The 21572-nt window shown below is 39.3% G+C and overlaps 1 protein-coding gene across 11 annotated transcripts in view; it reads left to right on the top strand.

Annotated features, from left to right (window-relative positions):
• The window catches only part of LOC126355227 (longitudinals lacking protein, isoforms A/B/D/L), a 718131-nt gene that overhangs the window by 456963 nt on the left and 239596 nt on the right, over positions 1–21572 (top strand). For 4 of the 11 annotated variants that reach the window (XM_050005503.1, XM_050005504.1, XM_050005494.1 and 1 more), the window contains exon 5: positions 16596–16685. The exons of the other annotated variants lie outside the window; for them this stretch is intronic. In XM_050005503.1, the coding sequence (XP_049861460.1) occupies positions 16596–16685 (90 nt within the window). The remainder of the gene's footprint in view (positions 1–16595; positions 16686–21572) is intronic. 11 annotated transcript variants of the gene reach the window in all.

Below are 21572 nucleotides of genomic sequence, written 5' to 3'. Positions count from 1 at the left end.
AACTTGAGTTGGAGAAGGATTGGAAAGTAAATCAGTTTTGTCCTTTTTGAGAAGACTGTCATGGCATTTGCCTTACGTGATTTTGGAGTACCACAGGAAACTTGGATCTAGCGGGCTGGACAGAACCTCCATCCTCCAAGTGCGAGTTCAGAGTGTTGACAGCATTTCACCTTAGTTGATAGTTTATGAGGAAGAGGTTTCAAATTGCATTTGAAATCTTGCTTTTTGTCATTAAAAACATTAATTTACTGTGGGAGTTTGGTGAAAGTGTGTCCTGTAGAGTGCTGTACACTTACTTAATGGCAGTTAAGCATGTACTCATAATACGTGAACATTCCAGTTTTGGATTTCCAGATTGGGTGCTGCTGTTCCTTTTATCCAAGTTCATAATGGCAGTCACAGATGTCATAAGTAGATCTCCTGTTCTGTTATTGTGGGAATCCCCACATTAAATAGCGGCTACATTAGCTTTGTGAATTATGACCAACTTCTAGACCAGAAATATTTATTCTATCTGAATCAATTTGCATTTTCCTATCTAACTTCAAATAATGGAAGCAGGAAAAGTAAACAAGTTCCTTTAAGGAATTTAATTTTGAGAACACCACAGACCTCAATGTACGAGGGCTAGTGATAAAGTGTTAACCATCACCTCAAGAAAAAAGGAAAAATAAGAACTGCACCCATGAAACGTGGTGGTGGTGGTGGTGGTGGTAGTGGTAGTGGTAGTGGTAGTACTTTTCTGTACATTCACCATCAGTGCAACACACTTTCCCAGTGATGAGCGACTTGATGGACATTGTAGAAGTCTGCATTTTAATTTTGGATTTTCAGGAGTCATTCCACCTCGAAAATCACATTCTCATCATTCTGGTAATGCCTGCTACACAGTAGTTTCTTCAACTAAAGAAACAGAAAGAAGACACTCGGTATCATGTTAGGAGATTAGTTGCAAATTCTTTAGCCCTCTGCGGAATGTAATGGGACATTATCATGGATCAAACACCGCCCCTTTTATAGGGTCCCATGACATTTTGTCTTAACAGCCTCCCACTACCTTGTCAGGAGATTTTCATAGTATGCATTTGTGGCAGATTGCCTCTTTTTGGTTAAAAGCACTCTTAATCACCTTTTCCAGTGATGGCTGAATCTTTGCTTTTTTGGGTTTGATGAATCCACATGGTTACTTTGTTCTCTTGTTGTCATCGTGATTTTGCAGATAAAAAGTCATCTAGATTGACCTGACACAACTGCCTCTATTCGGCAGGCTCTTTAGAAAGATGTGAGCAGTCACAGAACCCAGTAGGTGACTACCTTTGCTGTCTTAAAAATGTTCTATAATATGTTGAAAACTAGTCCGTGACTGCTTTTCACTTTTACTACTATTGCTTCAATTCTGATGTGGCGGCCTTTGAGCACTAGGGTTTGACAGTCATTGTGATTACTGATTCTTCACAGAGAGATGGTCTGCCATCACACTTGTTTGACTGCACTGGAAGCATCTGAACTACTTACTCACTGTACCATATGACGATGCGTAGTTGCCATCAACTCATCATGAGTTGTTGCATTGTTGTTTTCATCTAAATGGAGAAGACAAATAATCAGACAATATTCAGTGTTATGTGTGGACTGTGTCATTTTGTTTTGACTCCTCTAGTGGCATTTTACAGTGCTTTGGCATGGAGGATTCGTTCTACCCCTGTACAAACATCTTTTTTGTGGCAACTAGTTTTGTTTTGTATTGATCATCATCTGTTTGATCATAGCTATCCTTCTGTTATGACATCTCTTTGGTGTTGCTAATGTCATTTTTGCTATTTCTGTATTCAGCTAACTCCTTAGTGGGCCTTGTGTAGTTTGCTGGACTCCATTCTACCACGGAAACATCTGACGTTGTTGGCTAATATCAAATTTGGCTTCTCTGAATCTGTAAGTTGGAATGTCAGCTAATAGACACTGTCATCGATGGTTGGAAGATCCAGATGGGCATCAGGGAAGTAGAAATTGATGACTGTAATTAATTCAGGAGCGAAGGATCCCACTGCTTAAATAGTAGAAACATTGAGTTGTCAGGTGGCACACAAAAAAGAATGACTGCCAACAAATTTACTCCGATGAAGAACCTTAGACTGTTACGATCTGACTGCAGTGTCAGGGGACAGAATTTTCTGCATATGGAGTTTGACAACTTGTGGACAGATATGCTTAAATTTGAATGATGATTATGCAGAGGAGTAAAACAAAGGTACAGCAATATGACTGATGGGTGTAGCTTAATTGACAGAAATTGAATGAAATTCGTGAGCATTAATTGCTTTCTGGACACTACCGATTTTAGTTAGTGAAACACTACGTATTTAGCATGCGTGTGTCTAAAAAAAGCAATTTCAAGCTCAGTTCTATATAACATTTCAGCAGATGTTAACTCTGTGTGTCACTTCTGCTTCAGAGACATAGATGCGTTAAACACAGTGTTAATTGTTACTTAAGTTGGTAGTGACTAGAAAGCTGATATACCAGTTAAAGGCATTCAATTTCCATCCATTCAGTTGCTGTTCTCAGCAATCTCATCAAGAATCTGTTTGTAGAATGCATAAAGTATATTTTTATTTCTTAAATTTTTCCATTATGAATTCAAGAAAATCCTTTTTCTCTTACTGTAGTGTGTGGACATAAATATTTTGACATGTCAGCATATTCAACATAATTTGCATTAGTGTAATGTGTGTGAGGGGTGAATGGCTATTCTTTGCCAAGAAAATTCTGTACACTTCCTGGTGGTGGTAATTGGAGTCTTTGCTGCAGCAAAAATCTGAAATAATGTCTGCAAATCAGAGTGTGATACCCCAGGGGCCCCACAGCTCTTTGGTGGGTACATATGATGCGTGCATGGGGCCCCCAACAATTGCAGCCTTTCTTCTCTCCCCGACTGCTCTCCCTTCCCTATACCCACACCTTCCAATCCTAGCTCCTCCCCTGCCTGCATTCTGCCCCCCTCCCCCCCTCCACCTTTCTCCCTCGATGTTTCCCTTTATGAGGACCCAACTATTCCTTTTCAATGTTGTGTGTCGTGTTTCCACTTACCCCGCCCTCTCAGCCCCACCTCTTTTTTTTTCTGGTCCCCTTTTGGGTTTGACCTCCCTTTCTAAATTGTGTTTCCATAGTGTTACGAGCCATTTGTGGAAGAACTCCATTCCTAGAATCTCTGGCATGGGCTGCCTTCCTTCTTCTCCTTCTCCCCCCTCCTTTCCCTGCCATAGCCCCCTTCTCCTCCCCTGCTAGGTGATGAGCACTTGTAGCCAATTCGTGTGCTGGAGCTGTTATATGCCTGTCTGGCTGAGCCCCCAGACAGCACGGGGATCACACTTCTGGTACCTGAGCTGTCACAGCTTGTGTATGCCTAGGAAAGATTGCTCTTCTTGTTGGGGTATCATAACTCCTGGCAACGACTGCTTTGGCTGGTGGCACTGGCCACAACTGTATGGCACCCACAGCATGATCCCCTGATCGGAGTGGGTGCTACCATGGCAGATGCTCTGCACATGAAGCATGCTCAACTCAATTGCAGTTGCTCTTTCGCAGCCATCTCCTCGGACAGGAATGGCTCTCTCCTTGCTCCTGCTTTCTCTTTCCTGGCCTGCCCTTCCCTGGCCAACCCCTGAGAAGAGGGCCAGGCCCACTAACTTGGGGCAAGACTGTTCCCCCATTACTTGGTTTGTTCAAGGCAAGGGGAGACTTTCGTTGCTACCAAACCACTCCTTTTTTGTAAAACTTGTTGAAGTTTGGTGAAGTTGACTCAGTAAGAAGCCAACTGGTTCCATACTGATTAAAGCTACTTTTGCCAGTCAGTCACCTTCCCTTTGTGCTTGTGAGTGTGTAGGACACATTCCAGTGAGCATTACTCATCACCATCCTTAAATGTGACCAAAGGCATTATTTTCCACACATAATTCGTTCTTAAATCTGATGAGGAACTTGAATCTGACGAGTCCATGGAGGTCCTAAGGACAGTTGTGTTGATACCGGTGCTTTTATCGTGGCTTTTGACGGGGTTATGCTTTCGGGAAAAGTCAAATTTATGGTTTACCATTGTAATGTGAAACCCTGTATCCCAACTCCAATGCACTGTTTCCAATGTCTGTGATTTGCTCATATGTCACCACGATGTACGGCAAATCCTGCTTGCGGTGACTATGGCCACCCTCTCCATGTGTGAAGTCCTTGCACCCACCATCCAACTGGATGAAAGGTTCGGGCCCACACTCTCCACCTGTCCGGATTGCCAGATGTATAAAAAGGAAAGGATAGGAAGATTCAGGAATTCAAAACTCTTGAATGTCTATCTTACTCTGAGGCCTGACAGAGATTTGATCATCTCCACCAGGTATCTTTTATGTCTTCCTTTGCTGATGTTGCATCCTTTCTATTTCCTCGGTTCTCCTTACTTCCGTCCTGCCTCCCTTCCACTTCCTCCTCCCAGACAGTTCCCATTCCCTCCCTTCATAGAACCACTCCTTCTCCTTAGGTGGAGAAGAAAACTTCTCTGGCATTTGCTTGGGCTGGGACTCCCTGTAGGAATCCCCCTCTCTGGCATCTCCAAAACAAGAAGCCTGTTACTTTGAGTCGGACTGAGACCCATCTCTGTGGGCCTTAAGGCTGCTTGTTCTCTTTTGGATCCTGATATTAGCTGTGACTTACTCTCTTCCTGACCACACCATCACCTCTTCTCTTGCGTTCTGAAGTAGAGGAAGAAGCGCAGATCTCAGGTAAGGCTCCCCCGCCCTCCCCCACTCTGACATCCCAGGGATGTCATTCCTGGATTGGATGTCACTGCATCCTTACACAGAGTTGGCACACTGATGATTCTAGCCCTTCGGCATCCATCTGGACTCTTGTACTACTCTGCTTCCATGGAACTCTAATGGTTGCTGTCACCACCTTCTGGAATTGCAGTTTCTTCTTTCTCTCTACCCTGTAGCTTGTGTTTTATTGCAGGAATTTGTTTTGGGATGCTCATTCACCGACTTGTCATATTTTCTCAGCCCTCTGCTGGAACTGGGTCATACCTTTGTGAGCCTCTGGCTGTGTCTGTACGTTGGTCCACATGGACATTGTTAGTTCCTGGGTTCCTCTTCATACTGTGCTGTAAGCAGTGGCCATTAGGCCCCATTTAGACTCTGCTGTAACAATATGCACTCTTATTCTCCCTCCAGACCAGCCTCCTACACAGCTTGCTCTTCTTATCCTCCTTCAACAGCTCTCTCCCCCTTTCCTTCTCCTTGAGAATTTTAATATCCATAGCCCTCTGTGGGGTAGTATTGCAACGACTGACCGGGGCAGGATTGTTGAAGACCTGCCAACAGGACTTGATCCCTGCCACCTCAATATGGGAGCCCCCACATACTTTAGCGTGGCACATGGCACTTTCTCAGCTGTTGATATTTCCATCTGTAGCCCTGGATTCCTCCCTTTCGTTTAGTGGGCATTTTGTGACAATTTGTGCGACAGTGATCCTGTTCCAATTGGCTTACCTTTTCATTACCATCACTCGCCTGGACACCCTCTCAAGTGGGTCTTTACTAACACGGATTGGGATACCTTTTCATCGACTGGCATCCCATTCACTCTACCGCACAGCAGCACTGATGATTCCGTATGGAATTTGGTCGAAGCCATGCTTTTGTCAGCTGCTTCAGTGACTCCTTCCTCTTTGGGTTCTCCCTGACGGAAGACTGCCCCTTGGTTCACAAAAACTCCTGCAGTTATTAATGACCGCCATTGTAGCTTCCAACATTACAAATGGAATCTTTCTGTTGAGCACCTCTTTGTCTTTAAACAGCTGTGTCTGAGCTGTTATATTCTTAAACACCAGGAACAGATTTGTTGGAAACGATTGTTGCTGCCATAGGGCCATACACTCCCTCTTTCACAGGTATGGGCAATGATCAGGTGCATTTTGTCCACCATCTCTATACCGGATTTCCCAGGAATTTCCATGAATACTATTATCCTCACCAGCTATCACAGCATTTTGCCGGATTTCACCCAGTCCTCAGCATCAGTCCACTATCCACCTGCATTCCATCTTCTGAAACACTGCCTGGAATGATTTCCTTTATCTTTTGTTCCAAACCACCAGCCTTATAATGACTTGTTTAGTAAGTGGAAATTCACCAGTGTTGTTGCTCTCTGCCTAGACATGACTGTGGATTGGACCAGGTGCGAACCAAATTTTTCAACACTTATCAGTTGCTAGCCAGTGTTATATACTGGTTCTTTTTAACTTTCTTTGAAGTCAGAGGAGTAGCTGTCTCAGTGGCGAGAAAGTGTCATTATTCCAGTTTTGAAATTTGGTAGCCTAAACTGTATCTTCAAGTGGACAACTATTTTTCAGTCAGTTTAACCCATGTCCTGTGCAAGTTACTTGAATGTATGGTGAGTTAAATGCTGTATTGGGTCCTAGAATCTCTGGACCTTTTGGATTTGACCCAGGGTGGTTTTTGCTGAGGTCACTGTACTGCAGATAATTTAGTCCATCTGGAGTCTGCTATCCCAATTACTTTTGCACACCTTGTTGCAGTCTTCCGTGATGTGCATAAAGCTTATGATACCAAATGGCACCACTACATCCTTGCCACCTTACATGAGTGGGGCCTCCATGGCCCACTCCCAATTTTAATCCAGAATTTTCTTTCGTGTCGCACTTTTCAGTCACAAGTTGGTGCTTCTCATAGCACCTCCCACTTGCAGGAGAACAGAGTTCCGCAGGGTTCTGTGTTGAGTGTTCCTCTCTCTGTAGTGGCTGTCAATGGTCTGGTGGCAGCTGCAGGGCCTGTGGTGTCCCCCTCTTTGTACACTGATGATTTTTGCATTAATTTTTGTCTGTCTGCAATGGGCATTGCTGAATGCCGACTGCAGGGATCTATACACCAAGTGCAATCTTGGGCTCTCACTCGTGGCCTCCATTTTTCAGCTGCCAAGACCTGCATTACACATTTGTGTTGTCACCATACAGTCCATCCCCATATGGATCTGTACCTTGATGGCCAGTCCCTAAGTGTGGTGGACTCTCATCATTTTTTGGGACTGGTCTTTGATACACAATTTACATGGCTTCCACATCTTTGTCTGCTAAAGCAGACACATTGGTCACAACTCAGTGCTTTTTGATGCCCCATCAACCCCAACTGGGGTGCGGACCACTCTACTCTGCTACATTTCTACAAAGCATTGGTGCAGTCCTGTCTACATAGATCACTGGAGTGCCACATCACATATGGCTCAGCATCATCTTCTGTGTTGCAGATGCTGGACCCTGTACACCATTTTGGGGTTTGACTGGCAACTGGTGCCTTTCAGACAATCCCCGTAATCAGTCTTGTAGCATAGGTAGGGGTTCCATCATTGCGAGTTCTGCACCAACAACTGTTGATCGTTTATGTGTTAAGCATCCACTGTTTCCTGGAGCAACCAAACTGCTGTCTCCTCTTTCCAAATACAGAGATCCGCCTCCCAAAATGGCGATCCAGATCTGGGATTAAGATCGTCATTCACATCTGGGAACTCCAGCTTTTCTCTCTTCCACCTTTTTTCTGGGTCCACTCATGTACACTTCCTTGGTGCATCTCCAGTCCACAACTCGTGTCTTGACCTATTACAATGTCTGAAAGATAGCTTATCCTGAGACACTCTGCCAACAATTCTTCTCCATTCTTATCACATTTTGGGATTCAGAAGTAGTCTATACAGATCATAATGGCTCGATGGTTACTGGTCATGCTTACTTTGCTGATGTTCATGTAGGATGTAATGAACTCTTGCACCTTGCTGGATGGCTCTAGCGTTTTCACTGTGGAGTGGCCATCTCTCGTGTTCTTGAGCATATCAATTTCTGAACTGGATAGTCCTTCCTCATCTGTGGTGAATCTTTGGTCAGTTTACAGGTTCTTGACCAATGTTACTTTCACCATCCCTGGGTCCTGACTATCCAGGATTCCCTTGTGCCCTTAAATGTTGTGGATGCCTGGCGGTCTTTGTCTGGACGCTGGGTCACATCGGGATCCCAGGGAATGAAGTCACTGTCTGGCTGGCAAAATTGGCCACTGGCAAGCCACCTCTTGAGATGGGTATTCCGGAACTGGACCTTTGATCGCTATTAAACTGTCAAGCCCTAAGGATTTGAAGTAGGGCATGGCATACTCTGCCTTTGCCAAACATACTATGGGTGCTAAAGGTGACAACTAATTTGTGGAGGTCCTCCATGTGGGCCTCTTGCAAGGACTTCATCATCCTTTGCTGGCTCTGCATTGGCCATAATTGGCTGACTCATGGTCACCTCCATAGTGAGAATCTGCCCCAATGTTGTCGTGGTGCCTAATTGACAGTGGTCCACATTTTGCTGGGCTGTGCTAATGTAGCTGCCCTACAGTGGTCTCTTAATCTTCCTGATTTGTCAGCCCATTGATGGTTTGGCAGAGCCCATGGAGCATTTGGCAGGAGGCCTTGTTGCCTCTTCTGCCTCAAATGGGGAGCGGCTGTTTGGACTTGGTGCTCCACCCCAGCCCACACTCTGCTGGCTGTTTTGCTCGTCTTTCCCCTTCTCGTGTGTTCTGCTTGATATGGTGTTCTTACTTTGTTTTCTTGTGCTTATTTCACTCTGTGTCCATGTTACTTGTCTCTGCTGGGTATTGTTGGGTGGGGTGCCTGTGGTAAGTGGCAACGGGCATGTGCCTCATTGCACTTTCTGTCTTTTGGGGCCTCCAGCTTCTCCTTGGTTGGGGCAACTCGTCTGCCTTTCTTCCTTTCACCCGTTTTCTTCTTCCTTTCTTTTGGTTTTGCTGGCATTCAGTAGATCTTGGGGTTTTCTTTCCTCGGGTTTCGCACACTAGGCTCATCTTTGCTGTGCATTTATTTATTTTTATTTTTTTTTATTTATATGTCTAGTTGTAGGACCAAATTGAGGAACAAACCTCTGAGGACATGGAATGTGTCAGTACATGAAATTACAACATAAAAGTAATAGAAATAAAATGTTTATGAACCCCAAAAGAGTCAAGCCATAAGTTTATGAAAAGACAATCAACAATATAACAAAGGAATCAGCTTAATTTTTCAAGGAACTCCTCAACAGAATAGGGGTGACCCATGGGGAAATTCTTCTGTTTCGATTTGAAAGTGCATGGTTACTGCTAAGATTTTTGAGTTCTTGTGGTTGCTTATTGAAAATGGATGCAGCAGTACACTAAACACCTTTCTGCACAAGAGTTAAGGAATTGCGATCCAAATGCAGACTGGGTTTCTGCCTAGTATTAACTGAGTGAAAGCTGCTAATTCTTGGGAATAATTTGATATTGTTAATAACAAATGATAGTAAAGAATGTATATGTTGAGAGGCCAATGTCAGAATACCCAGACTAGTGAACAGGGGTCGACAAGACGTTCGCAAACTTGCACCAGAATTGCCAGTTTCTAAGCCAAAAATATCCTTTGAGGATGGAAAGAATTACCCCAAAATATAATACCATAAGACAATTGTGAATGAAAATAAGTAGACTAATTTTGGTGTCAAATGATCACTTACTTCAGATACCGTTTGAATAGTAAAAATGGTAGCATTAAGACTTTGAACAAGATCCTGAACATGGGCTTTCCACAGCAGTTTACTATCTGAATATCTAGAAATTTGAATTGTTCAGTTTCACTAATCATATGCCCATTTTGTAAAATTAAAATGTCAGGTATTATTGACCTGTGTGTTAGAAAAGGTAAAAACTGAGTCTTACTGTGATTTAGCATTACTTTATTTTCTACAAGCCATGAACTTCTTTCATTAACTGCACTGTTTGAAACTGAGCAAATGGTGCACACAACATCCTTTACTACCAAGCTGGTGTCATCGGCAAACAGAAGTATTTTAGGATTACCTTTATACTAGAAGGCACTGATCCCTGGGGCACCCTACATTTGACCGTACCCCTCTCAGACCCCACATCAATGCCATTCTCAACACTGTGAATAATGACCTTTTGCTGTTTGTTGTTAAAGAGGTGAACCAGTTGTGAGCTACTCCCCATATTCCATAATGGTCCAACTTCGGGAGCAGTATTTTGGGATCAACACAATCAAACGCCTCAGTTAAAGCAAAAAATATGCCTAGCATTCGAAACCTTTTTTTAATACAGTCAGTACCTCACAGAGAAAAGAGAATATAGCATTTTCAGTTGTTAAACTACCTCTAAAACCAAACTGTACATTTGATAGCAAATTTTGTGATATAAAATGAGCAATTATCCTTACATACACAGCGTTTTCAATAACTTTAGCAAACACTGATGGCTTAGAAATAGGTCAAATTGTCTACATATCCCTTTCTCCCATTTTATAAAGTGGCTTTACTACTGAGCACTTTAATCATTTAGGAAACTGACCATTCTTAAAGGAAAAATTACAAATATGGTTAAGTACAGGGCTAACATGTGCAGCACAGTACTTTAATATTCTGCTAGGCACTCCATCGTATCGATGAGAGTCTTTCGTCTTCAGTGATTTAATTATTGACTCAATCTTGCCCATGTCTGTATTATTGAGGAGTATTTCAGACACCAATCTCGGAAAGGCATTTTCCAAGGGAGTTATATGATAGCCTGTAAAAACTAAGTTATTTTTTAATTCACCAGCAATGCTCAGAAAATGACTGTTATTTAAATACTGTACATATATATGACTTACCAATAACAGAAATATTTTTACTACTATGAACTGACTTGATATCATTGACCTTATGCTGCTGACCAGACATTTCCTTCACAATGGTTTTAATTTTATCATGTGAATTAGCTGTTCTATTACTGCACCACATATTCTTTGCCTTCCTAATAACACTTTTAAGCACCTTACAATACTGTTTGTAATGGGCTACTGTAGCTTGATTGTGATTACTTGTAACATTTTGATGTAACTCCCACTTTGTTCTGTGTTATATCCTTGTCCCACTAGTCAGCCACCCAGGCTGCCTTGTACTGCTAGTACCATGTTTAGAACATTCTAATGGAATGCAACTCTCAAAGAGCATGAGACATGTGTTAAGGAAAGCTTTATATTTGTCACCTATGTTATAACCACTATAAACATCTTGCCAATCTTGTTCCTGAACAAGGTTTAAAAAACTCTCTGTTGCCATTGGATTAGCTTTCCTATATAGTTTGTAATTATATGTGACTTTTTTTTTTTTAGTACAAAAATCTTTTAATGTTAAAATTTGTGCTTCAATGGTTTGAAAGGCCATTTACCCTTTTACTAAAAGAATGTCCATCTAGTAATGAAGAATGAATAAAAATATTGCCTGTGGCTATGCTTCTGTTCCCCTGCCCCTTGGTTGGTAAAAACACAGTCTGCATCAGAACATATGATTTTAGATCTACCAACATACTTTTTCTTGCACAGTCATATATAGAATTAACCACATGTAACTAACTTTTGGTACTTCCTATAAAGTGGACCAAGAACCGTCTCTAGCTTGAGTGGAAATGCTCTGAAGTCAGCATTAGGAGACCCCTAAACAACAACTACACGTTTAGTTTCACTGAATTTAAGTGCTCCTGCACGACATTCAAATGTCTGTTCTGTGCAGTGCCGTGATATGTCTACGGACTCAAATGGAATACTGTTTTTTACGTGCATGGCCACTCCCTGATCCCACAAGAACCTTCTTGAAAAACAGCCAGCTTATCTGTATCCTAGTAAAGGAAGTCTCTGAATTGTCAAATTATTTAAGTGGTGCTCCGATATACCAATGCCCATGTCAGAGTCAACATCTATCAGCAGCTTACTAACTTTATTTCTAATACGTCTTATATTTTGAAGAAATATGCTAATTTGTTCTCTACTTGGATACCAGATCTGCTCTGAAGGTAATTTCTTTGTTAGAGGGACTTCCTTTAAGCAGATTTACTTACCTGCTGACTTTCTTTTGTTGACGTTTTGGTGACTGGCCAGTTCCAGGAGAGAGGAACTGATGACCTCCTAGTCTGGTCCCTTTAATTAGTAGAGCTACCAGCCGTATTGTGGGAGGTGGATTTGTTGTATAAACAATAACTACCATCAAACGGGGTGATTTCGGACGGTTTTGTCATTATTTTGATTGTAACTTTCATATATATTGTTAGATTAAATTGATTGTTATGGAAGTGGTAGGGTATTTGTGTAATGAATAAAATATCCCAGAACCAGAAAGTGTATGTGTAGGTATATTTATCTGAGGCAGTTACCGTAAATAAGTATCCGAAGTCACCCCATGGATTGGGGTGATTTCGGACACACGTGATTCTTAAATCTCTGTCCGAAGTTACATTATATAGACGGTGAATTTGGACAGTTACTGCCTTTTTTTAAAATTCTACATGATTTTTATTTGATTTTGGTGACATTTTAAACATTTTAAGGTAGCCCTTTGTTACGAATAAGTGATATGGAAAGATGTAATGAATTATATATATTACAGATAAGTTATTATTTTGCAAGAATTTAAATAAATTTTTTTACAGCTCTTACTCAAATATTAGAATCAGACAGAAGCAAACAAAGTAATTTAACTAAAAGGTAAAAATAATTTTCTCACTCATGATTCTAAATTAAGTTACAAACACTTTAAATAAATGATTGTCTTCGAGTCTAAAGCGCATCGTCTCGAAAAATTAACATTTGTCTTTTCACAACTGGTGTGGGAAGTATTCTCGAAATTTGCAATTTTTGTATTGTGTCTTCATCGGAGACATTAGAAAAACACAAATATGTTTTTACTATTCTCATGTGGGCGCAAGAATTTCACACTTACTTCCCTAGCACCAACATTTGTGGCCACTCCGACATACTGCCTTGTTTGTGGCCACTCCAACATACTGCCTTGTTTCCACGTTTATACTTGTACTCTGCAACAAGAAAAGCCTCTTCTTTCAGCAGTAAAACTTTGTTGGATGATGTGTCGTTTTCACTTTCACTACTGCTAGAAGCACTGTCACTTGTTTCAGCACTGTTTTCGTTTCCTTGAAAATCTCGGCCACTGATTGATTTTCCAGGTTGAATGTCTAGTTTTCGGCGGCGGGAGCTACCAAGCTTATTTGGACAATAACGAATTTCTTTGAGCAGTTCTTCAAAAGTGGAAGACCATGCGTCTCCATTGCTTTGCTGGCTCTCCTCATTATCAGGCAATTTTCATAAGACATGGTCTAGATCAAAAGGGATTAAACCTGTGACGTGAAATCCACCCTTTATGTTTTCCTTGGAGTTTGCTGAAATCTTAGTCAGTGTCTGCTTCAGAAAAGATGTGAAGGCATCCTTGGAAATGGTCCCACGAGTGTGTTTCTTCCAATCAGTTATTACAGCACGCTAAGCTGCTTTCATTGGCCTGAAGAAGCTAACATCGAGTGGCTGGAGGAGGTGCGTACTGTTGGGGGGAAGGAGAATGAATGAAATATTGTTCCGCTCACACTCTTCAATAACACGTAAAGACATGTTACTGGATAAGTTGTCTCCAATCGTGACTGTTTGCCCGTAAACAACAAGTGAAGTTTGTCATTCCCAAGTTTTCACTCTCATGTGGCCAAAGGGGACCACTCGTCGAATAGCAGAAGAGAATGAAAACTTGTTGTTTACGGGCCAACAGTCATGATTGGAGACAACTTATCCAGTAAAGAACAAGTCTTCAAATACTGGCAGGTCAAACCATCCACTTTTGTTCACTGAAACGGGTTTCTTGTGGTCCACCTTCTTCCCACGTGTCCCACAAATGTTCTGATTTATAAAGGACGTACAGAGGAAGCAGTTTACCATCAGCACTAGGTGCTATCATTATTGAGACACTAGATTTTGATGAGTCCATCACTTTTTCAGAATTCTTACTCCCTTGTTTTGTAATTATCTGCTGCTTGCCTGGATCATCTGACATGTTGGTTTCACCATAGTTGGTCATGTTGCTAGGTGGGAGATTTTCCAGCTTTGCCTTGATATTGGAGAAACACATCTTAACAATCTCTTTGTTCACTTCTGCATGAGCTTGTTTAATATTTTCACGTAAGTGAATGGAAAGATCTTACTGCCGTTTGAGGAATAAATGCACCCATTCTTCTCCTGGCAAATTATTACGAAATTTCTTCTCTTTTTGGCCAGATTTATCAAGGTAGCCTTTAACTAAATATCTAATATCCAGTTTAGTGAAGGGAAATCCCCAATGTGCAGTCCTCAAGATACTTTGTTTCAACATTTCTCCTTCTTCTTTATTTAGCACTGGCTGTCCTCCCTTTTTTTCGGATGTTCTTCCTGCACTTTATTTTATAGGGTTGGTTTAGGTATACCATACAAATCACACGCTTTTCTGTACGATAATTTACCACTCCGAATATCACAGCTTCATCTAAAAGTTCTGGGTCGTAATTACACCGTACTGTAGCACCTCTCCTGCTGTTATACATTCTTGACATTGTCTGAAATCAATCCACACAGTACACAGTTTTACAAAAACCATCATTATTTTATAACCGTGCATGAGAAACTCGACAACCTTGTACAGAAATTGTCTCAATGCTGTTAGCTACTGAGCGCGTCGATAAATACGATAACGCATGGATTTTTAACACTGAGACTGTTCGTCAATTATTCACCTATGGAAACAATTGACGCAAAATAAAAGTTGTGGAAAGCGATAAATGCAATCTTGTGCTTAAAATATCTGTCGCACAGATGTTAAAATAAGTAACTCTTTGTTTCTGTGCAGTGGTAAAGAGCAAATAAGCCATATTGTCCGAATTTGACCCGGTGTCTGAAATCAACCCATTTGACGGTACTAATTTTTTTTGTAGCCAATAGAATCACTTTCCTGGCATATTTGTGATCAAGTGAAGTTTGTCGTTCCCAAGTTGTGACACTCGTGTGGCCAAAGGGGTCCACTCGCCGAATAGCAGAAGAGAATGAAAATTTACTATCTTTCATTTATGAGTTATGCATGTGTGAATGTGTATGTGTTTTGTCTGTATCTGATGAATGACTTAGTTTGATAACTATTATTATCTAGCAGTTTTTGTTCAGTGTGCCTGTGTGCCGCTCAATACCGCATCTATGTGGTCAGTAGCAGTTTGTTCTCTTCACATACTTGTCAGTACAAATGCTATAAATATGGATCCATAAGTTTATGAATCTGTAAATAACACACCTTCTACAGAAATAACTCACTAATGATATAACATTGTCAAAACATGTCTCAGAAAAGGCAAAAATGTAGACACTGTTTGCTCAAGCTGCTGAACACAAAGGACCTTATCTCTCTAATAATTCTTTTACCTTGTCTTCTTATTGCTATTTCTGTTGTTATACGTTTTAAGAATAGTTTTCTTCTTAACCGTTTGTTTTAAATAACACTCTTATCCATTGATCTCCTGTTTATTTCCTTTATGATCCTGCTGTCATCATACTAATGTTATCTCTGCTATTTTGCTCATACTATTTCAGTCTTTATGGGTTTATGGGGTGTGGTTTTTTTTTTATATCTATGTTTATACTGGGAGATGAAGAAGCTTGCACAGGATAGAGTAGCATGGAGAGCTGCATCAAACCAGTCTCAGGACTGAAGACCACAACAACAACATGCTTATGAATAGGCCGGCTGACTTGTCTTTCACAGTCTTGCTTAGGAAGAGACTGCAGCTGTAAAGCTAAGACACAGAGCTTTTATTTATACATATGTGTTGCCTGTACCAAAGTGATTACTTTTTTTTGCTGAATTAATCTGTTTTCAATAGTATTATTGTATAGTGATGCTATTTTACTTGTATTTTAATTTCTGTCATATGCAGCAGTAAAGTTGCTGAAAAGTAATTGTAAATTTCCCTTTTTATTAGTTTGTTTCATAAATAAATATTTCATAGATTTGAAAGGATTCTTGGAATGCTATACACATATATGCATATACACAATAAGGAAGATGCCGAGAGAGAGAGAGAGAGAGAGCATAAAACCTAACTATTGTGCAAAATATAGGCCTCTTTTCTGTGGTGTGATGATGTGAGTGTTTTTCTCATTAATGGAAGATAAATGATATATTTCTCTGTGGTGTGTTTGTCGTTATAGTGAATATTGGATTGGTTTTTGTTTTTGTAGGTTCATTAGTGTATCATCACGTGTGTCATACAAGAAAAGAACTAAATTTATGTAACTTTTTGTGCACTGCAGATATTTTGTTGTATTGTTAAATAAAAACCTAAAATGACAACTTTTTAAGGTCTGAGTGAAGTATTGTTAATTTGTCTATAAGACTACATAAATCACAAATTAGTGCCTCCATGTTGTTGGCTGAGCCAATACCAACTGCAGTATGGATAACAGAATAACAACACAATAAAAGGAAGTGGGTATTACACTATACATATTGTGATCATAATTTTTTTCTTCTGCAATGATGGTAAAGACTGTAAGATAATTTTTATGAAGTTTTGGAGTGTCATATCATGAATGCCGACACATATTCATTTATAAATTTGTCCCTCATTTCCCAGTTCCTTCAGTTAGTGAAATGTATAACACCATTTCATTTTGTGGTGTTGCAGATGAAAAGGACTGGCAGTGGTCAACATATCCATCTCCGACCAAGCAGTTTCATCAACATCCTCATGGGAGAGAAGCAGAATTATTATCAGGTTATTCAACAACACTCACACTTAAGAAAGATTTCCAACCTGTAAGTTCCCTGTTGCCATCCCAGCCTGATCCATTTCCATGCACGCGTTGTGGAAAACTGTACAAATGGCGAACAAATTTACTTCGGCATATAAGACTCGAATGTGGCAAGGAACCTCAGTTTCAGTGTCCCTTTTGTCCAAAAAAGACAAATCGTAATGACACACTGGTGAGTCATATTAAACTGGTACATCGCATTCCTGTACCAGCACGAAATGCTGATGGAAATTTCTTAGCACCAGAAGATTGCCGCTAGACATGCTTTTGACATTGTTAATATATTTGTAAAAAAGAATTCATCCTAGCAACAATACGAGAATATTTCTGTCATGATTTTTTTGTCTGCAATATCAAATGGAACATAATTATTTGCTGCTGTTCGTGTTTCAGAAGATTGGATGTTATTGAAATGGTGTGTGAACAAATATTACAGAGAAGGTTTGAGATCATTGTTTCCATAGTAATATTGTAATTGAATGTGAAGATTATATTGTCATGAATCAGATATTTAATTTTGTGTGTAAAATGTAAAATATCAATAGTCCCCTGTCTCTTATGTATACTTCAATTAATTCTTTGATTTAATTATTTATTAAGCTTTATTTTCACAACATTAGATTTATTAGTAATTTTTTGACCTTGTTGTAAACTAATAAATCAGCTTGTTGAAAATTCCAGACGCAACTATACATACTTCAGAAGTTATGACAATTGCTTTTCATTACAGTTTGATATTTATGTGAGCTTTGGAAAGTAGTTGTATGCTGTGTCAAAATTTCTCACTAGTTTCTAATCTATAACATTTGATGAGAGTGCCTAGATATAACTATTTTAAATGATGTGCCTAACATATTATTGTTGTTTTTACATTCTATAACTTGAAACTATCTTCCTCAATTTTGATGTTCTGTAGGTTCATAGAAGATTCTTTATTTTGTTGTCATTTAGCACACAGCAGATACATCTGTTGCTTGTTGATTTGGTATTAATGACAATTGTAACTTGTGAACTGAAATTTAGCAAAATAAAAGGGGGTTATCATGTATAAATTTTCTGTTTCCAATGTCTATATTGCATTTTCTAGTGATGCCAAAAGTTACACTTCATCACTTTTGGTTGTTTGTAATAAAATGCTAACAGATGACTTACGTGCTTGAAAATTTTTGTAACTTTTAGAGGTATGATGTTGATTGAATTTAATATGTGTATTAACAGGCAAATAATGTTGCTTATTTACACTCCATGCATATGATTTTGAGATCTGCTTTTGTTTGTCATTTTGCTGCCCCTGTTTCTTTGCCGCTGACCCCCCCCCCCCCCCCCCCCAACCTTAACACACACACACACACACACACACACACACACACACACAAGTACACAAAACAGAGAGAGAGAAAGAGAGAGAGAGAGAGAGAGTTATCACGGCTGTACATACTTGTGCCGTTTGCATACAATGAAGTCATTCATTCTTACAATAACTATTTTTATCGTTTACCATGTGGTGTTTTTGTAGCTGTATGGACAGCAGTAAGCTGACGAATGCATGTATTACCTAATTCCTATTTTTGCTTTCCTTTGTGTTAGTATTTTCCTCTTGTTGGTCAGATAATTTAATTGCTTAGTAAACACAGAGCAGAAGTTTGCTTATTATTGTTTCTATGTAAAAAAAGAAAACAAAACACATTGTTTCCCATGAACTCAGCTGAATAATATCCAGGACAGACTGATCATTTCTTTCTGCTACAAACTTTAGCGTAGACTGTTCAAAGTGAAGTGCCCGTCTGCAGGCAGCTGGGGCTCCCAGTCTGCGGTGATTAGTGCTAGCAGCTATTCAGCCAGATGTTAGTGTATGCGCCATGCTACTCTGCTCTCATGCTCACGGGCAGTAGTTGCTGAGTGATGGGCACATGCACAGAGTGCATGCAATAAGGCTACTTACCAGGTAGCCATCACTAGCTGAATTTGCCCGCGAGCAAACTGAAGGGCACTCCCCTGCACCCGTGCCTCTTGGAAGCTGTATTGGAACAACTTACTTTAGAGAATCTTTTTCTTTTCGGGAAGGTTCTAAGGTTTCACCTGTTTTTGGCATAAACTGCTTCCATACATTCATTGTTGGGTCCATGTTTTTGCTCTGTAAATATTGTACTTTTAAGATATGAAGTAGCTATTTCTGATGTTAGTAAGTAAGAACTAACAACATAGGACATGAGATACAAATTACGGAAGGTTTAGTTTGTAAACACACATTAAGTGGCCTGTTAAACAGCTGAGCATGGTGCATTATGCCACAGCTAGTGTGCCAGCTTAGATCTTTTCTGTTACTAATAAAGACTTGCGTAATTTAGAAGGCAAATAAAATGTTAACTTCATTTTATGCCCTTAATTCATTGCATCACTATCTGTATCTGGTTTATTGTGATTTGCCTATCTTAAAAAAACTTTTATTGGTTACTAATATAGGCTGTGGGTAGGTACTTGTATCTGTGACTAAAACAGTGTATATCTGGTAAGACCTATAGAATGTATAGTTGAACTACTAATTTTATGCCTTCCAGTTGTAACTTCTTGAATATACTTTTATAAAGATGTCACAGAGTTAACAACTTCCTTTATTCTTTAACAGCACATACATTAGATTGAAATATGGTACTGTTCATCATAATAAAGAGGAACATCTCCAAGTCATGGATGTGAGCTTACTGAGAAAACAGTAATATAAATAAAATTACATTTGCAATTTGAAGTTACAATTCCTCTATATAAAGAATACATCTGTGCTGTATGCTTGGTGCTGTACACATCAGCAGCTTAGTTTGTACTCGGGTCCACAGTCATCATAAAGTTATTGAATGAAACCATTTTACTGCATAAGCTGTTACTTTATTTGAAAGAAACAGTTATATCACACAATTGGTCAGTTATGACACTTTTCAAGTGCACATAAGTTTAAGTGCATAACACCTACAGATTTAAAAGAAAAATATATTTTAGCTACCAACCCTCCTACAAATTACACGATTATCTTCTCATAGATCCAAGAATTGAAGCCTCCTATTAACTGTATGATGAGGAGCAATATTCAGTGTAAATTGCCTTTTTGTTACAAGTGTAGAATATTGTAGTGTAGTGCTTAAGCTAGTAGTGGGAGATAAATAGCAGTTGTTTAACAACACTGAGGCAGAAACAGCATTTCCAAAGTAGCAACTTTCCAGCTAACCTTCAACATTGTAAACTGTGGTAGTAGTGTACAGCTATGTCTTTAATACAGTGTAATGATGTAGTTTTGGATAACTGGTTGGTGTACAGATTTAAATTTGAACAGCTGAACTCATTCCACTTTTCCAAATGGTTCTTCTTCTTGATTGGTTATGTGAAAAACAATCAGTGAATAAATGAAAAAAAAATGAAAAGTATGGTTGTTACTGAACTTTGCATGTTCTGTTAACGAGGGAAAGCTTTAAGTGTAGATCTGCTAATGCAGTGTTCAACTGCTTCATGTTCAGAAGAAATGAAATAGATGCTGTACAACTATTCAGATTATGTAAATCCCACTTGAAATGTCCTTGATAAATCCAGTCACAAAGATGGGTGTCTGGACCTGTGGAACAAATCCTAATGTACGCTGACAACGAAAAGTAGTTATTACTAACTTCTTTTGAAAGCTGTATTAACAGTTAACTAACACTAATATACTCTGAAATACATTATTCATACTTGAAAAGCAAATACACTTTGAGCTAGTGGCCACTTCTTAGAAGAAAAAAAATACCTGCTGCTATCACAAGAGTAATATTAAATACCTCTCTTCTGGTACTGTCTACTTAAGATTAACATGAGTAGAATGATACGATATGATGGTGATTATTTGTGTGTTATTATCTTTTTATTACTAACAGACATCACAAACTCCAAAGCAAGATAACCACATGATTGAAACAAGTAATGGCTAATAAGGTAAACTTAAGTATACTTTCAAAATTATGAAGATTACAAATTTTTGTAGCTTCATATCTATTGTGTATGATAGACTTTTGCATTGTAACCTGGAAACAGAGCTGCATGGTCTATGCTACAATTATGCTTGTGCTTTGTATTGTAGTTGTGTAAATTATAAGTTAATAGTATTTTCCTCAAATGCTTTTAATCTGGGAATGTATATTCCAGAAGTGTTTATAGAGATTGGCTGGAGCGTATGTATCTATTGCATACAATATTATTATTCCTGACATTGCAGTACCTTGGAAGACATATCCTTAAGACAATGCAGAGTGGTTGTGCATAACATAAACTGATTTTTGTGTGTGTAGCTCATTGCAGTGATACTTCTAAATGTAATGCATACAAAACCAAGATTGTTTTCAACTGAGAGTAGATACTGAAAAAAAATTCGTCTTTCCATCAGTTTGTTACCAAATTTTCAGACTTGCTGAGAAAGAATTCAAGCAGCCTAAAATTTCTCGGAGTTGTTAATTAATCACATGATTTTTTTGCTGCACAATTCACTGATCTTTACTGTTTGTTTATTATCATATATTAAGTGTTACATATCCAGAGACACAGACTACTACCTTGGCATATTTAAGGAACAACTTGGACTTTACTGTGCAAACTAGGAAGGTGATTTACACTTTTCAGGTACTCACTTTATTCTAACAAAATGCAGGAATAAATGGAAAGAGAGTATTGATTTGAAGTTATGTAAGTATTCATATTTTCATTTCCATGAAATCTTTAACTGCAACAAATTCTGTTGTTAGTGATTAGGTCATATATTCATTTTATTTTCAAATGCATCAAGGCAGTTTATAGAATTTTTATCTAATAAAAATGGTACAGAACTGCATTTA

Source organism: Schistocerca gregaria, chromosome 3 (genome assembly GCF_023897955.1).
Source record: "Schistocerca gregaria isolate iqSchGreg1 chromosome 3, iqSchGreg1.2, whole genome shotgun sequence".
Taxonomy (NCBI): domain Eukaryota; kingdom Metazoa; phylum Arthropoda; class Insecta; order Orthoptera; family Acrididae; genus Schistocerca; species Schistocerca gregaria.
The sequence above is the reverse complement of the archived record's forward strand: the minus strand, read 5'-3'. Positions and strand labels throughout refer to the sequence as shown.